The 14,626-nt window shown below is 47.1% G+C and overlaps 1 protein-coding gene across 1 annotated transcript; it reads right to left on the bottom strand.

Moving 5' to 3' along the window:
• Window positions 1–12,836: 12,836 nt before the first annotated feature.
• Window positions 12,837–14,408, bottom strand: LOC149332446 (uncharacterized). Its single transcript, XM_089555756.1, has 2 exons — window positions 14,239–14,408; window positions 12,837–13,115 (listed from the first exon to the last, which is right to left on the bottom strand). The coding sequence occupies exons 1-2, from the start codon at window positions 14,362–14,364 to the stop codon at window positions 12,909–12,911; spliced, it is 333 nt and encodes a 110-aa protein (XP_089411882.1). The 5' UTR covers window positions 14,365–14,408; the 3' UTR covers window positions 12,837–12,908.
• Window positions 14,409–14,626: the final 218 nt, after the last annotated feature.

Below are 14,626 nucleotides of genomic sequence, written 5' to 3' on the forward strand. Positions count from 1 at the left end.
CCGACGTCGATCGCCCGAAAACAGCTTTCATCACGCCTGATGGACTGTATGAATTTAATGTGATGCCCTTTGGTCTCTGCAACGCGCCTGCCACTTTTGAGCGTATGATGGACAACATCCTCTGTGGCCTTAAATGGCAGACATGCCTCTGCTACTTGGACGACGTTGTCATCTTCTCCCAAAATTTTGCGTCTCATCTTCTTCGCCTCGAGAGTGTTCTTCGCTGTCTCAGTGACGCTGGCCTGCAGCTTAACTTGAAAAAGTGTCGCTTCGGCGCTCGACAGCTGACTATCCTAGGCCACGTCGTGTCCAAGGATGGTGTACTCCCGGATCCTGCCAAGCTCCGCGCAGTTGCTGATTTCCCCAAGCCCACATCTCTGAAAGAACTCAGAAGCTTTCTTGGCCTTTGCTCCTACTTTCGCCGTTTCATCAAGAATTTTGCTGCCGTTATCGCCCCGCTGACGCAACTTCTCGCTGGTAGCCACGACTTGTCGGCTTGGTCCCCTGCATGCGACGAGGCTTTTGGAACGCTGCGCCAGCTCCTCAGCTCTCCTCCGATCTTGCGCCATTTCGACCCTTCCGCGCCAACAGAACTGCACACAGACGCCAGCGGCATTGGTCTCGGTGCCGTTCTAGCTCAGCGGAAACCCGGTTTCAATGAGTACGTCGTTGCTTACGCCAGCCGTGCGCTCACCAAAGCGGAGACTAATTATTCCGTCACAGAAAAAGAATGTTTGGCGATTATTTGGGCGATCACAAAATTTCGTCCTTACTTATACGGGCGCCCGTTCGATGTCATTACCGATCACCATGCCCTTTGTTGGCTGTCGTCACTCAAAGATCCATCTGGCCGCCTCGCTCGTTGGGCTCTGCGTTTACAAGATTACGACATTCGGGTCATTTATCGTTCCGGTCGTAAACACTCCGACGCCGACGCTCTCTCGCGCTCCCCTGTGACCTCTGAGCCTGACCCACCATCTATTTCCGGCCTCACACCTTCTCTCGACACTATTGATATGGCTTCTGAGCAGCGCAAGGATCCTTGGATTACTTCTATTCTGGATTTCCTAGCCAACAGCTCAGCGCCCCTCCCTTCTCGAGCGCTCCGACGTCAAGCCCATCACTTTGCCGTGCGCGACCAGCTGCTGTACCGTCGGAACTACCTCTCCGATGGTCGCAAATGGCTGCTCGTGATTCCAAGGCATCTCCGCTCCGCCATTTGTGCCAGTTACCACGATGACCCGCAATGCGCTCATGCCGGTCTCCTGAAAACTTTTACCCGCCTACGCCTTCGGTATTATTGGCGGGGCATGTACCGTTTCGTCCGCCAGTACGTACGATCTTGCGTGGAATGTCAGCGTCGCAAGAACCCTCCACCGCACTCACCTGCTCCTCTGCAACCTTTACCGTGTCCCGCCCGGCCATTCGACCGTGTTGGAATAGACCTTTATGGCCCTCTTCCCATCACTGCCGCGGGGCACCGCTGGATCATCGTCGCCATGGATCATCTCACGCGCTATGCCGAAACTGCCTCGTTGCCAGCTGCGACGGCCTCTGACGTAGCCGGTTTCATACTTCAGAACCTCATTCTTCGTCACGGTGCGCCTCAGGAATTGCTCAGCGACCGGGGTCGCGTCTTCTTGTCCGGCGTCGTGGAAGCCCTCCTTCGGGAGTGTCATATCGTTCACCGCACGACGTCTTCGTACCATCCGCAGACCAACGGCATGACCGAGCGCTTTAACCGGACCCTCGGAGACATGATGGCCAAGTACATTTCTGCCGATCACTCAGACTGGGACCGCGTTCTACCTTTCGTTACATACGCCTACAACTCTGCAACGCAAGCCACTACTGGTTTTTCCCCGTATTTTCTTCTGTACGGACGCGAGCCTTCCTCCATCATGGACACCATACTCCCTTACCGCCCCGATTCGTCCGAATTCACAACCGTCTCTCAGGCCGCTGCGCATGCCGAAGAATGCCGCCAACTCGCGCGTTCCTTTACTTCACACGACCAGCACCGTCAGAACAGCTCCCGCGCCGCTTCTCCCGGTCTGCCGCCGCATTATCTTCCGGACTCCTTGGTTTGGCTTTGGGTGCCCTCCTCCAGCCCAGGACAGTCTACAAAACTGCTGAGCAAATACCAGGGCCCCTATCGCGTTGTTCAGCAGACATCGCCAGTTAATTATCTTGTGGAGCCCATCACGCCTTCGTCGGACCATCGCCGCCGCGGCCGTGAAATCGTGCACTTAGACCGCCTGAAGCCTTACTACGACCCAGCTCTCGTCTCGTGCCCTTAGGCCGCCAGGATGGCGCCTTTTCACCCCGGGGGTATTGTAATAAAGAGAATTGGGGTTTGCTGCCTCAGCGGCTAGCGCTGCCGAAGGAGAGGAAGATGACAGAAGAAGACAGAAGACGAAGCTGACGAAGCTCGGGTGCGCTCTTGCGAACGCCGGCCTGCTGAGCAGCACTGCTGGGACAAGGACTGTGCCCGACCACAATAACTGTGCGAGTTTCCGCATTACAGTGCCATAAAAAACCAAATGGGGAACGGTTTTGACAATAGAAAACCGGTAACAGGAAAAAAAATGCAAGCCTGCCGATGCCAGATCAGCAGATATATTGATTGTCACAGTGAAAGCTTGCAAAATACCAAAAAATTTCGTTCATAAATTATTTCCCGTTCACAAATGCTTTTGTCCAGAATTGTTCCGCATGCTTCAGCAAAACTGTTGACCTATTTAACGCTCGTTCATACCAAACAGCAATACGCATGCGCATTTTGGAACCCCTATTTCTCTCTCTCCCTCGAATCCGTCCAGAATCGTGCAGCAAGGTTCATTCATTCCGATTACTCCTTTCATTCAAATGTCACTAATCTGTAGTCAAAATCTAACTTCTATCCATTGTATGACGTCATAAAACAGCCAGACTGTCTTTTTCATAAATTTTACCACGCACCGCTTGGAAACTGTCACCAAGCTTGCTCACCGTGTTTCGCATCGTTTTAATCAAAGCAAAGCAGTCTATCTACCATCATCACATACCGTTGCGCATCTAAAGGCTTTCTTCGTCCACACAGCAAAGGACATTCATTGAATCGCCTTCCTGCCGACGCAGTTCATCACACTTATCCAGCAAAGATCAAAGGCATTCGTTGCAAAACACATTGAAGAACATCTATATTAGCTTACCCCTCATGTAATAACCCGACGGGGCATTTTGAGTAAACATAATCAAATAAATAAAATAAATAAACACTCCCCAATTTTATGATACGCACTACATTTGGAGAAACAAGACAGCATGGCAGCAAAGTGAAACTACTTTCGCAGAGCGCACTCTAAATCATCGAAGATACTGCGATATTTATTGCTCTGTCTTTTCGGTTTCAGTAATGGACACTAAGTGGATGCACCGGCAGGTGGCGGTGTTTCATCATAATCACGTGAATCATGTATTCGAAGCTTCCGCTTAGCTCTCCAGTACCTTTCAATGAAGCAGCTGGTTCTAGGTGTTTTTGGCGATTTGAAAGGGGTGGTGCCAACCGTTGCCCTTCCACACAGGCCCCTCAAGACAAGTGATCGCCACGGTCTGGTGTATGTACTACCGGCCGGTGCATGTGTCGATCCACTCGGCCAGCCTTCGCCACCGTGGTTTCAAAGCTTTTCCGAGGCGAACACTATGCCGGTCGGAAACGCGTGTCCCGTGAAAACCCCAGGGACCGGCCCTGGAGACTGTCATAAGGGCATATCACAAACAACTGGCCCAGTCGCATTCGTTTGCTGTTACGGCCCCCCAAGCCATAATTCTGTTTTCGGCTTGTTTGTCTTTCATACCGGAGCGAGGCACCGAGAATAGACGAGTCCAACCAACACGATAGGCCTGTCCTTGTTATTCATGCTGCCTGTCTTTGCTATGCTCAATGTCAGATCCGTAGGGAACATTGACAGCAACTCGATCAAGACCACATCATCCTGAAACCCTCGTTTCTGCGTAGTCTACATCACCAGCACCAGACTTGCCAATCCGATCAATATTCGTCTTAATCAAAAGGTGTGAGACATGGGAGACGTGTGCAGGGTCAAACTGGAAAGCGGCATTGCCCTTACTACAGTGCATGTATCTTCCAACGACTGGAAGAAACGCCTTTTGGAATTCATCTTGGTCATGCCCGTCGTATTCCAGAGCACTTCGTTAATTTTACTTTCCCTGAAAATATATCTAGACGGGTTGAAACACAAAATAGCCATAATATTAGCGCCTCGTTGTAGACGCCAACCGTGCTCAAGGAACTAAGTCCCCCAACATGGGTATGTATCGTCCACGTCTTCATTAGTCAGTGCAGTGTCAAGACCTTTGCAATTATTACCATCTGCTGCTCACATCACAAACGGGGCATCATCACGTTTTCATATGCGGCCAGAAAACGACGCCAAAGAAATGTGCATAATTATTATAACAGCCTTTGAAAAGAATTCTAGCGGCATAGTTTCGATCCTGAGAAGCGGTCGAGTGCGTTCCTCTCAGGTTGCTCGCATCCCAGCCTAGTCTCCAAAGCTTTTACAAAAGGATATGCGGTGGCTGATTAAAGTTTTCAAAGAAATACATTTTTATAACGTGAATGATGGAACTGTTCACAGCGAAAGTGAGTTTGAAAAACGCGTGTGACGTTCCGCATAACATTTATCTTGTAACTGGGGTTTAGGCCAGCGCTTAGGCGGTGGCGAAACCACGGCGGCGACAATCCTTGGTCTGTCAAGGTCAGCAGGCTCTCGCTCTGAGCGATGGCAGTTGCGGCTAGGCTAATGCCCTTCTTATTAACAATTTTATCACTATCCTGAAAGTGCCACTCACATGCAGTCCTGCCGAGGGCATTTTAAGCTCGGTGTAGTATTCGCGGCTTCCAGGGGGTACTTTGAGAAGCTACCTACTAAAATGCCGCGTACTTTTAAACAGCTGTCTAAAAAAAAAAAGATGTCAGAGACAAAACGCCAATACTCTCGGCCTCTTTTATGACAGGTCTTTCTTCATGCTGGCATATGAGGCGCTGCTTATTTTTAGCTTAATTTTTAATTATTGAATTTTACGTACCATAGTGTTATTTTTGTTATTCATTGATATTGTTATATTCCACTTATTTCGCTTCTTGCTGGACTTTTCGCTTAAGCTATTTTATGTTTCTTTAGTAATGATTGTGTCATTACTGACACCAACGTATATTCATGCGACAGTGACTAGCGACCACTGCCTTTGTATTCGTTTGAAGTATGTTACTTTGCATTGTTACTTTGCGGGATGCAGCTATGGCGTAGAGGTAGAGCATCCGTCTCGCGTGCACCGGGTAGAAAAAATACTCCGCGTGCCGATGGAATTGCATAACCAGGCCTGGAGTGCGGCCTGATCTCGGAGACCAGAACCGACAACTCACTTCCTCACCAGAACAGGATTTGGCCACCTTGGTGTAGTACTTGGCCGCAACCATTTATGAACAAAACAATTTAACCTCGGCCCTCAGTCCCCAGCGGCTGCGGAGCAACTGACCAAGGTGGTGGTCAGATCTGTGACGCAGCGGAGGGTGCTAAGAATCTCTGGCTCCGGACAGGCCGCCATTGGAAACTGAACCTGGCAACGCTTAACGCAAGAACCTTATCAAGTGAGCCAAGCTTAGCAGTGCTGTTGGAGAAATTAACAGGCATTAAATGGGATGTCATAGGGCTTAGTGAGGTTATGAGGAAAGATGAGGCGTATACAGTACTAAAGGGCGGGCACGCACTGTGCTATCGTGTGTTAGCAGATAGACGAGAACTAGGTGTGGGATTCCTCATAAATCAGGATATAGTTGGCAAAAACGAGGAGTTTTATAGTATTAACGAGAGGGTGGCCGCTACTGTAATTAGGCTTAATAAGAGGTACAAGCTGAAGGTGGTGCAGGCCTACGCGCCTACATCAAGCCATGATGACCAGGTAGTTGAAAGCTTCTATGAAGATGTAGAATGGGCAATGACCAATGTAAAATCACAGTACACGTGTCGTCACTGTACTGATGGGCGATTTAATGCGCAGGTAGGTAAAAAGCAGACTGGAATAGTAGGGGGGAGTTATTAGTAGAGTTCGAAGATATAAATAATTTACGGATCATGAATACCTTCTTCCGCAAACGAGCAAACCGGAAGTGGACGTGGAAGAGCCCCAATGGTGAGACTTAAAATGAAATAGACTTCATACTGTGCGCTCACCCTGGCATCATAGAGGGTGTGGAGGTCCTCGGCAAGGTCCGTTGTAGCGACCACAGAATGGTAAGGTCTCGTATTAGCTTAGCTTTGAAGAGGGAACAGAGGAAACTGGGCGTAGGTAAAAACCAGATGTATGCGCTAAGAAACATAGACAGCAATATCATTAGCAATATGGATAAAATATTTAAAGTAGCCGGAGAGTTCTACACAAACCTATACAGTAGCGAATGTAATCATCAATTTACTGAGAGCGGCAGTCGAGCACAGCAATGGGACATCCCGCCAGTAACGACGGAGGAAGTAAAGAAAGCCTTAGGAGCAATTCAAAGGCGGAAAGCAGCTGGTGAGGATCAGGTAACAGCAGATTTGTTGAAGGACGGAGGAGAGATCGTGCTACCCTAGCCACCCTGTATAAGCCACTACTAGCCACCCTGTATACGCAATGCCTTGTGACCTCGAGAGTACCAGAAGCTTAGAAGAACGCTAACATTATCTTAATTCGTACGAAAGGAGACGTTAAAGACTTGAAGAACTAGAGACCGATCAGCTTACTGTCCGTTGCCTACAAGGTACTTAAGGTAATCGCTAATAAAGTGAGGACAACCTTAGACTTCAATCAACCAAATGATCAGGCAGGCTTTCGTAAACCATATTCACACTATCAATCAGGTGAAAGAGAAAAGCACAGAATATAACCAACCCCTATATATAGCCTTCATTGATTACGAGAAAGCATTTGACTCACTGGAAACCTCAGCTGTCATGCAGGCATTGCGGAATAAATGTATGGAAGAGTGTTATGCGAAAATATTGGAAGATATAACGATTGCACAGCTACCATAGTCCTCCATAAAGTCAGCAATAAAATTCCAATAAGGAAAGATGTCAGGCAGGAAGACACGATCTCGCCAATGTTATTCACTGCCTGCTTACAGGAGGTATTCCGGGGCCTAAAATGGGAAGAGCTGCGGATAAGAGTTAATGGAGAATACCTGAGTATTTTGCGATTCGCTGATGACATTGCCTTGCTAAGCCACTCGGGACATGAACTGCAAAGCATGATCAGAGAGCTAGACCGGCAGAGCAGAACCGGTGGGGTTAAAAATTAACATGCAGAAAACCAACGTAATGTTCAACAGCCTAGCAAGGGGACAGTTGTTCGCAATTGGTAGCCAGGTGCTGAAATTAGTAAGAAAATATGCCTACTTAAAGCAGGTAGTGGCCGCTGATCCGGATCATGAGAGGGAAATGGGGTGGAGCGCATATGGCAGGTTCTCTCAGATCATGAATGGCAGTTTACCTGTATCCTTCAAGAGAAAAGAATACAACAGCTGTATCTTACCGGTACTCACCTATGGGGCAGAAACGTGGAGGCTAACAAAGAGGGTTCAGCTTAAGTTTAGAACAACGCAGCGAGCTATGGAAAGGAAAATTATAGGTGTGACGTTAAGACATCGGAGGCGGGCGTAGTGGGTGAGGGAACAAACGCGGGTTAATGACATCTTAGTTGAAATCAAGAAGAAGAAATGGGCTTGGGTAGGGCATGTAATGCGAAGGCAATATAACCGCTGGTCCTTAAGGGTAACGGAGTGGATTCCAAGAGAAGGCAAGCGTAGCAGGGGTCGGCAGAAAATTAGGTGGGCGGATGAGATTAGGAAGTTTGCGGGGATACGGTGGCCGCAACTTGCAAAGGACGTGGTTAATTGGAGAGACATGGGAAAGGCCTTCGACATGCAGTGGGCGTAGTCAGGCTGATGATGATGATGATTACTTTGCATTAGGAGGTCCCGCTGATAATTTTTTAACCATGGGATATCCTGCAATACTAAGCTAGTCACTTATTTTGCTTGCATTTTTACTGCCTAATAAACTTAAACTCGAGCTCAAGAAATACGCTGAATAAGTTGTTCCGTGCTCTTGAAAAACTCAGATTATTGTTAAAAGTGCCCAATTCAGTATTTGATTTTTGTGTTGATAACAATCGACGCAATAATGTGGTCTTTTACATATGCAACACTTGCCAAACGTAAAGAGCCCAAGGGGTTTGCTTCCAGATCGTGTCATTTAGCCCTTGGGGCATCCATGGAAGCCCTTGGGAGGAGGGGTAAGGAGTGGCGCTGCTATCGCCTTGGATAAGCACTGCCGATGCATAACGTGCAACACAACATGGCCCAGAGACAAACCCCTTGACTCCACACTACTTTCAAATGCTGGACTTTTAGTCCTGAGCAAGGTCGCTTGAGAGCTTCCCCGAGTGATGGCAATGATTCTACCAAGAAAACTTATCGCATGTGCTATTATAAAAAACTGTGTGCAGAGTCAAAGATGAGGAATGTGCTCAGCACCAGGTACAGACAGATGTTTTCTCAAGTAATGGCTCCGCACGTCGTAACACATTAATTTCAGGTAGACACTGGGCGTTGTTAGTGGATCGACTGTCGGTTCCTGGTCTTTGCTAGTCGTAAAATGCTTCCACCATTTTGTGTTCTTTGTATAGTGTAGCGTAACGGTGAAATAAAAAACAAACACTGGCTTTGAACCAAGCCACGCTTTGTTGTGCTCACTATACTGAGCGTCTAGCTTGATTCACTGTTGTATTTAAAAATTATCGCGATGGGAATATTATTCAACCGCACTTTATGTATCCTCCAATATCTCTTTTTCAGCCGCTTGCCACTTCTGAATCTTAATTTTCACATCATACGTTTCCAGGTGACTCGTTCAAGCATCAGGGGTACAACAGCACATGGAAGCGGACTGCTTCTGGTACCAGGATAATGTAAGTTCAGGTGACTTTTAAGCTCTCAGAGCAAGAAATCTGCAAGGAACCCTTTCAGGTTGTCGATCTTGTGCTGTGCATATGACCTCTTTTTAATCATCATTCCGGTCCACCGACCCCTCCTGAAAGGCTGGGATCTCTTTCTTGATCAGGTAATTCTTGCTTTAAGCTTACTTTCATATCGCTTTGAGAAGGTGAGAATTATCCGTGCGTCGAGAGAAAGTATCACGCGTTTCTTTCCACCCTTTCCAGTCGCAAACTTCAGGTGAAGTTCTAAGGTAGCAGCACCCTCCGCATTTACCCTTCGTTTAATGTCATGGAGGCGGATCTGTATAGCGTAGCGTGTTTCTTCCACAGCTGTCAACTTATTTGACGGAGTATCACAAGCGCCTTGCCAAAGCACTTCTAGTATTGTCCTCAAAAATGGTGAAAAATATGTAAACTTTGTGTCGAAGTTCACTGTTCAAACAGCCCTAATTTGCTCTCCTGTCTGCAGCATTAATTATGACATGTCAATTACACAACTGTAGAGCAACGATACACCCTGCTAAAATATGCAACATCCATTGGGTCCGAATCAAGATATCATTTTATAAAGGTTGCGTTGCAGGCCGGCGGATAATCTTATTGCAGAAAGGTGCTTTGGCGCAGTAACACGAGATAACTTAGAGCAGTACACAGCAAGGAGCGTTCAATTTTGTGCTCGGTAAGCTGCATTAGAAATAAAAAAAAATTCATTGACGGTGAAGGTACTTGTTTGTAGTCTTGCAATATTGTTCTACACAACACAGCGTCAGCAGAAGTGTAAGAAAAGGAACGCGGTGATTTGTGGATTGAATCACAACCTTAATTAGATACGTTCCAGAAGGACCACCGACGAATACATCTTATGAACGGTCAAATGTTTAGGGGAACCACGAATGTGGAGTAAATTTTTAATCAGGGAGCCCATTGCTCACTGGCATCCACCCAAGCACAGCCATACGGCTACTAAGGAAAGCTATACAGCTTCCACGGAAACTTAGTAGGTAAAGAAAAATTTCGTCCTGGAGCGGGATTCGAACACGGGACCATCGCTTCACCGGAGAAGTCGCTCTACCAACCGACCTAACCGGGGCGGCTAGCATATGGCAGGGCAAGAGCGAATTGATAATTAGGTCGAAGTGGGAACTGTGGTGCTCAAATGTTTAGGGGAAGCCACCAAGGTGGAGTAGGTTTGTAATAAGGGAGCATATTACTCATTGGCATGCACCCAAGCACGGCTATACAGCTACAAAGGAAGAATACATCTTCCACAAAACATTCGTAGTTAAAGAAAAATTCGTCCTGGTCAGGGTTCGCACCCGTAAGCTGTAGAGCTTTCCTTTTAGCCTTATGGCTGCGCTTGGGTAAATGCCGATGAGTAATTTGCTCCCTTATTTCATCTTACGAATGCGTAGGTTTTGTCGATTACAGCAGAACTGAAACGAAATCTCACGGTGATGAAAGAGCAGCGGGAAAAAAAAGAGGGTGAAGATGATCCAAATTCTTTTTGAAGGCGATTCAGATTGGGAAATGGTGACGGCCTCAAGAGTCTGTCTCGAGTTTTCAAGAGACGGTGACTACTTTTAGTGGCCGAGGTGGGACCGGGCACGATACCAGACGCGTATTTGTGGATGCCTTTTCTGGTGGAGAGACATTGTTGATCAGGTTCAGGTCGCAGTCTTCTGCGGCTTCCAGGAGGAGGATGGCATGGTGGCATGGTCCTTGGTGTAGCCCCACGACGTGTGTCGATCATTGAAATCTGCGGTAAGAAAAGATTATCGTTGGGGTACGTGCGCTGGAGTTGCCTAATTCCAGTCCAGGGATGTTGATCCATTTTTACTTGTGTCAAGCCGGACCTAAAAGGAGCTGAGGCTGTGTACGATAAAGTTCGGAATGCGCACAGCCACAGTCTCACTGATGTCGTCTGAGTGGCCGAATTTTCGGAGGCGTTTCGGTAAGTTCGCTGCCAATATAGATAGATAGCTGCTCGCCCTCTGGGAAAGTTGAAAGTTGAAAGTTGAAAGTTTATTGAGTAATACAATAAATGTTACAATTGTATACAGCGAGAGGTCCCATGGTACAAGACCGCGGGCGGGACCTCCCATGAAAATAAATTTCAATATGCAACATAATATAAAATACACAACACATTAATTAGCGACGAAACAGAATAAATATGGGCACATAATGTAATATTAGTTACTGAAATATTTAAATACAAACAATGTAATGCACGATAATGTAAAATAAAACACAGATGCCGCGATACATAGAATCAATAACATAACAAAAAAATCACAAATTAAGAAGAAAAAGCTTTAGTTTGACCTTGAATAAAGAAAGCGTATTAGTTTGTTTGACGTCTATGTTCAAAGAATTCCAAAATGATACGGATGAAAAATGAAGGCATTGTTTGCCGTAGTTAGTTCTGACCTTAGGTAGTAAAAAGTTATTACGCATCGCAAAACGTGTGACGATGTTGCTCATGATCGTGCCGAGAGAAAATATGCTTAGCGGGAGATAATGATGAAGAATCTTAAAGAATAGGATACCAAGGTTGTAAAAATAAAGGGCCGAGATAGGTAGAACGTTTAAATCTATGAACAAAATGCGGGAGGGTGACATTCGAGGGGTATTGGTTATGATGCGCATGGCTGTAGGATGAAGGATGAAGAGTTGGGTGTGCCCCCACGTATCTTTTAAAGGGATGCTGAAAGGTTTCCCCAAAAGATTGAGTGAAGATATACACTTTACAGTTTTCCACCCTCGGAATTCGAATTTCTCATCGAAATTAGGCAAAAGAAAGCGCAAACCTATTTTATTTTGGCGAAAAGTGTCGCAGCAGCCTCGAGCCAGCTCGCGCGCCTCGTTGCCGCCTGTGATTGGCTGGGCGCCTCGTGACGTAAACACTGGCGTTGGCTCGGTGAGCCCGGCTCGGCCGCCGCCGATGTAGTACATGAAGCGCGGCGCGCGGTGTTCCGGTTGTTGGTTTGATGCTTATATCGCGATGGAACACATCGAAGATTACCAGGAGGATCTTGGCGTCATCCCCTACATGTACGAACCAATCGCAAAGAGCAAACCGCTCCAAGGAAGCAACGATGCTGGCGCAAGCGGTGCTTTTGGCTTGAACGAAAGCGAAGCGTCAGCATCTCCACGTATTGGAAATGTCCATTGGTAAGCATACTTTTCTAGCCAAACTTCATTCAGAGATACAATAAATTAATTTTGAAGCGAGCAAATGTAGTATAGCACTGCTCCACGAAATTTTCCTAATGCAATGTAAGCGGGATGCGATCGTCGGCATTCTTGTCTTGCCGCTTGTCGGTGCTGCCGCAAATCTGCTTGTAATCCACACAGACCATTAACAAGCGCAAGAAGTTATAAGGCTCTTTTTGAACGCAAATTTTATGCTGGCATCGCTTCATGGTCGCTGCGTGCCGGCTCGGTTCATAACACACACGAAAGACAGAAGTTCGCGGCGCTTTGCGGAAGAACTCGTCGAGGTGACAAACGTGCGCCTTCCGTTCTGCGTGCCAAGATGGGATCTGGCAGTAAATTGAAATCCTTGTTTAGGCGAGTTGCTTCATACTGCAAGCCCTTGTAGGAATATCTCCATCCGTTTGCGGCCGCCTTGATCGCGCTGTTCTCGATGGCCTCGTGCTGCAACCAAGCAGGCCGAATCGCAAGGCTGGCTGTAGCACACGTGGCGCACAATTATATAATATTATTATTAATGTATGAAGCCATGCTGCACTCGGCAATTTTTTACGACTACATGTGTTATTATAAACGTATTCCTGGCAGAACACTTTACTGGTATTGGCTGCATTAGAACTTGAACAGACTTGTCAGCCTTGTCATCACTTTTAGAAAAGTTCGATGGCAGGGTCCTCAGCAGCATCTGCCAGTGGCATTCGACTTGTTGCACAGTCCTGATTTGTATTGCCGTTTGGTGTGGATTCTTGACTGCCTGGTGGTGTGCAGCCTCCAGGTGTGATGTCATTTTCCATGCACTCTTCATTTGCACTCTCGTCTGGTGCGCAGTCTTGATCTTGCAGCAGTTCAGCAAGAAACTGAAAGGCATAAGCCACATGATGTTATTGTTCCAAACAGAACAAAAGTGTGCTTCAGTATGAGTAAAATCTGCTGGTTTATTTCATAAACCATTTTGTTGATTGGCGAGCTCCGTGCGAAGTGAGATCATTTATTATATACCAGGTGTTCCTTTAGGAGGTCCAAAATTTATTTTAAAAAATGGGTAACTAACCTTGTATTAATTTTATACCTGGGGCTATATTGGGGGATACGGCAGACACTAGTAATAGGCAGAAGGCTTCCATTAGCTCACTAAAATGCATATCTTAATTAAATTTTTATTTTCATATTATGTTGTATTTCATATTATGTTGTATTTGCAGATTTGGAGCACCTCCTGCAAATACTATAGCCAAGCAAAAAAGATCACTTTAAAAACCCTGACAGGCAACTTCAAGCGCTAACACAGAATCAGCGGCCGCGTCCGACGCAGATCGCTCAAAAAAAAAGTGTGCGCTTTGGGGCCGGACTGCAAGCGCCATGACTGCGCACATTGGGCGCTGACGAGGCTGCTATCAGCCAGGCCCCAGGCGAAACCAAATTCAAAACGAAACGGCGCGCGCCCGTATACCAGAAACATGTGCAAACAGTTTTCTCGGCGCTCCGACCACGAAGAAAAATGTGCCGCGTACTACTCCCTATGTTCTCGCCACTGAGGGCTACGCATGAATCCTAGAATATCTGAGCTCCAACATAATTGAGTAAAGAGTCTGCATATAACGTCTTTTCACGTGCTCGCTTACCGAACGAAGTTCTCTGCTCACGCGCGGCGCGCAGTCTCTGGTTGTGAGGAGCACTTCGCGTCGCTCCACCTCTTGCAGTATTAATAGCAGTTTAACGATTTTTACTCAGCCAAAAAATTTAGGCCCGAGTTCTGATATGAGTAATGCTGTACGAGATGCATGATGCATGCCTGCAAGCATAACAGCCAAGCACTTATTTTGTAAGCTGCAGTTTGCTGCCGTCCTGACATTCTCATTCCAGCGCCGTTCATCTCACTACTACAGAAAGTCTTGCATCCACGAAATTACGCGCCATACACTACACAGAACACCGGTTCGCGCAGTCAAATTCTCATAGAGTTAATGCACAAATTCTTACCTCGAGCTTCCTCCTTTTCGCGAAAGCTGGCCTCGGTGGCGGTGACGAGCTCCTGTGCGCGAAGACAGACGGTATTGCGCCGGGTTTCAGTCCAGCTGACTTTGTTGACAGGCCCAATGAACGCATTATCGACAGGCTATGGTTATAATCTTCATCACGAAAGTGGTGAGAGCATAGCACTGTAGTCTTTGAGGGTTTGAAATCCCTTCGCTTCACAGCAGCGACCCACCTCGCGGAAAGCTTCTTATTTTGCGGGAAATTATGAAAGACCACATCGTCGCGGCCGCCGGTGTTAGTGCAGCCGAAGGCTGCGCAGACGCCGGCATGATGGTCCACCGCTTCACTCGATGCTGCCCACGTTTCTGTACGTCACCGCAAACATAAAAAA

Source organism: Amblyomma mixtum, chromosome 8 (genome assembly GCF_055824585.1).
Source record: "Amblyomma mixtum isolate Tamu chromosome 8, ASM5582458v1, whole genome shotgun sequence".
NCBI classification, from domain to species: domain Eukaryota; kingdom Metazoa; phylum Arthropoda; class Arachnida; order Ixodida; family Ixodidae; genus Amblyomma; species Amblyomma mixtum.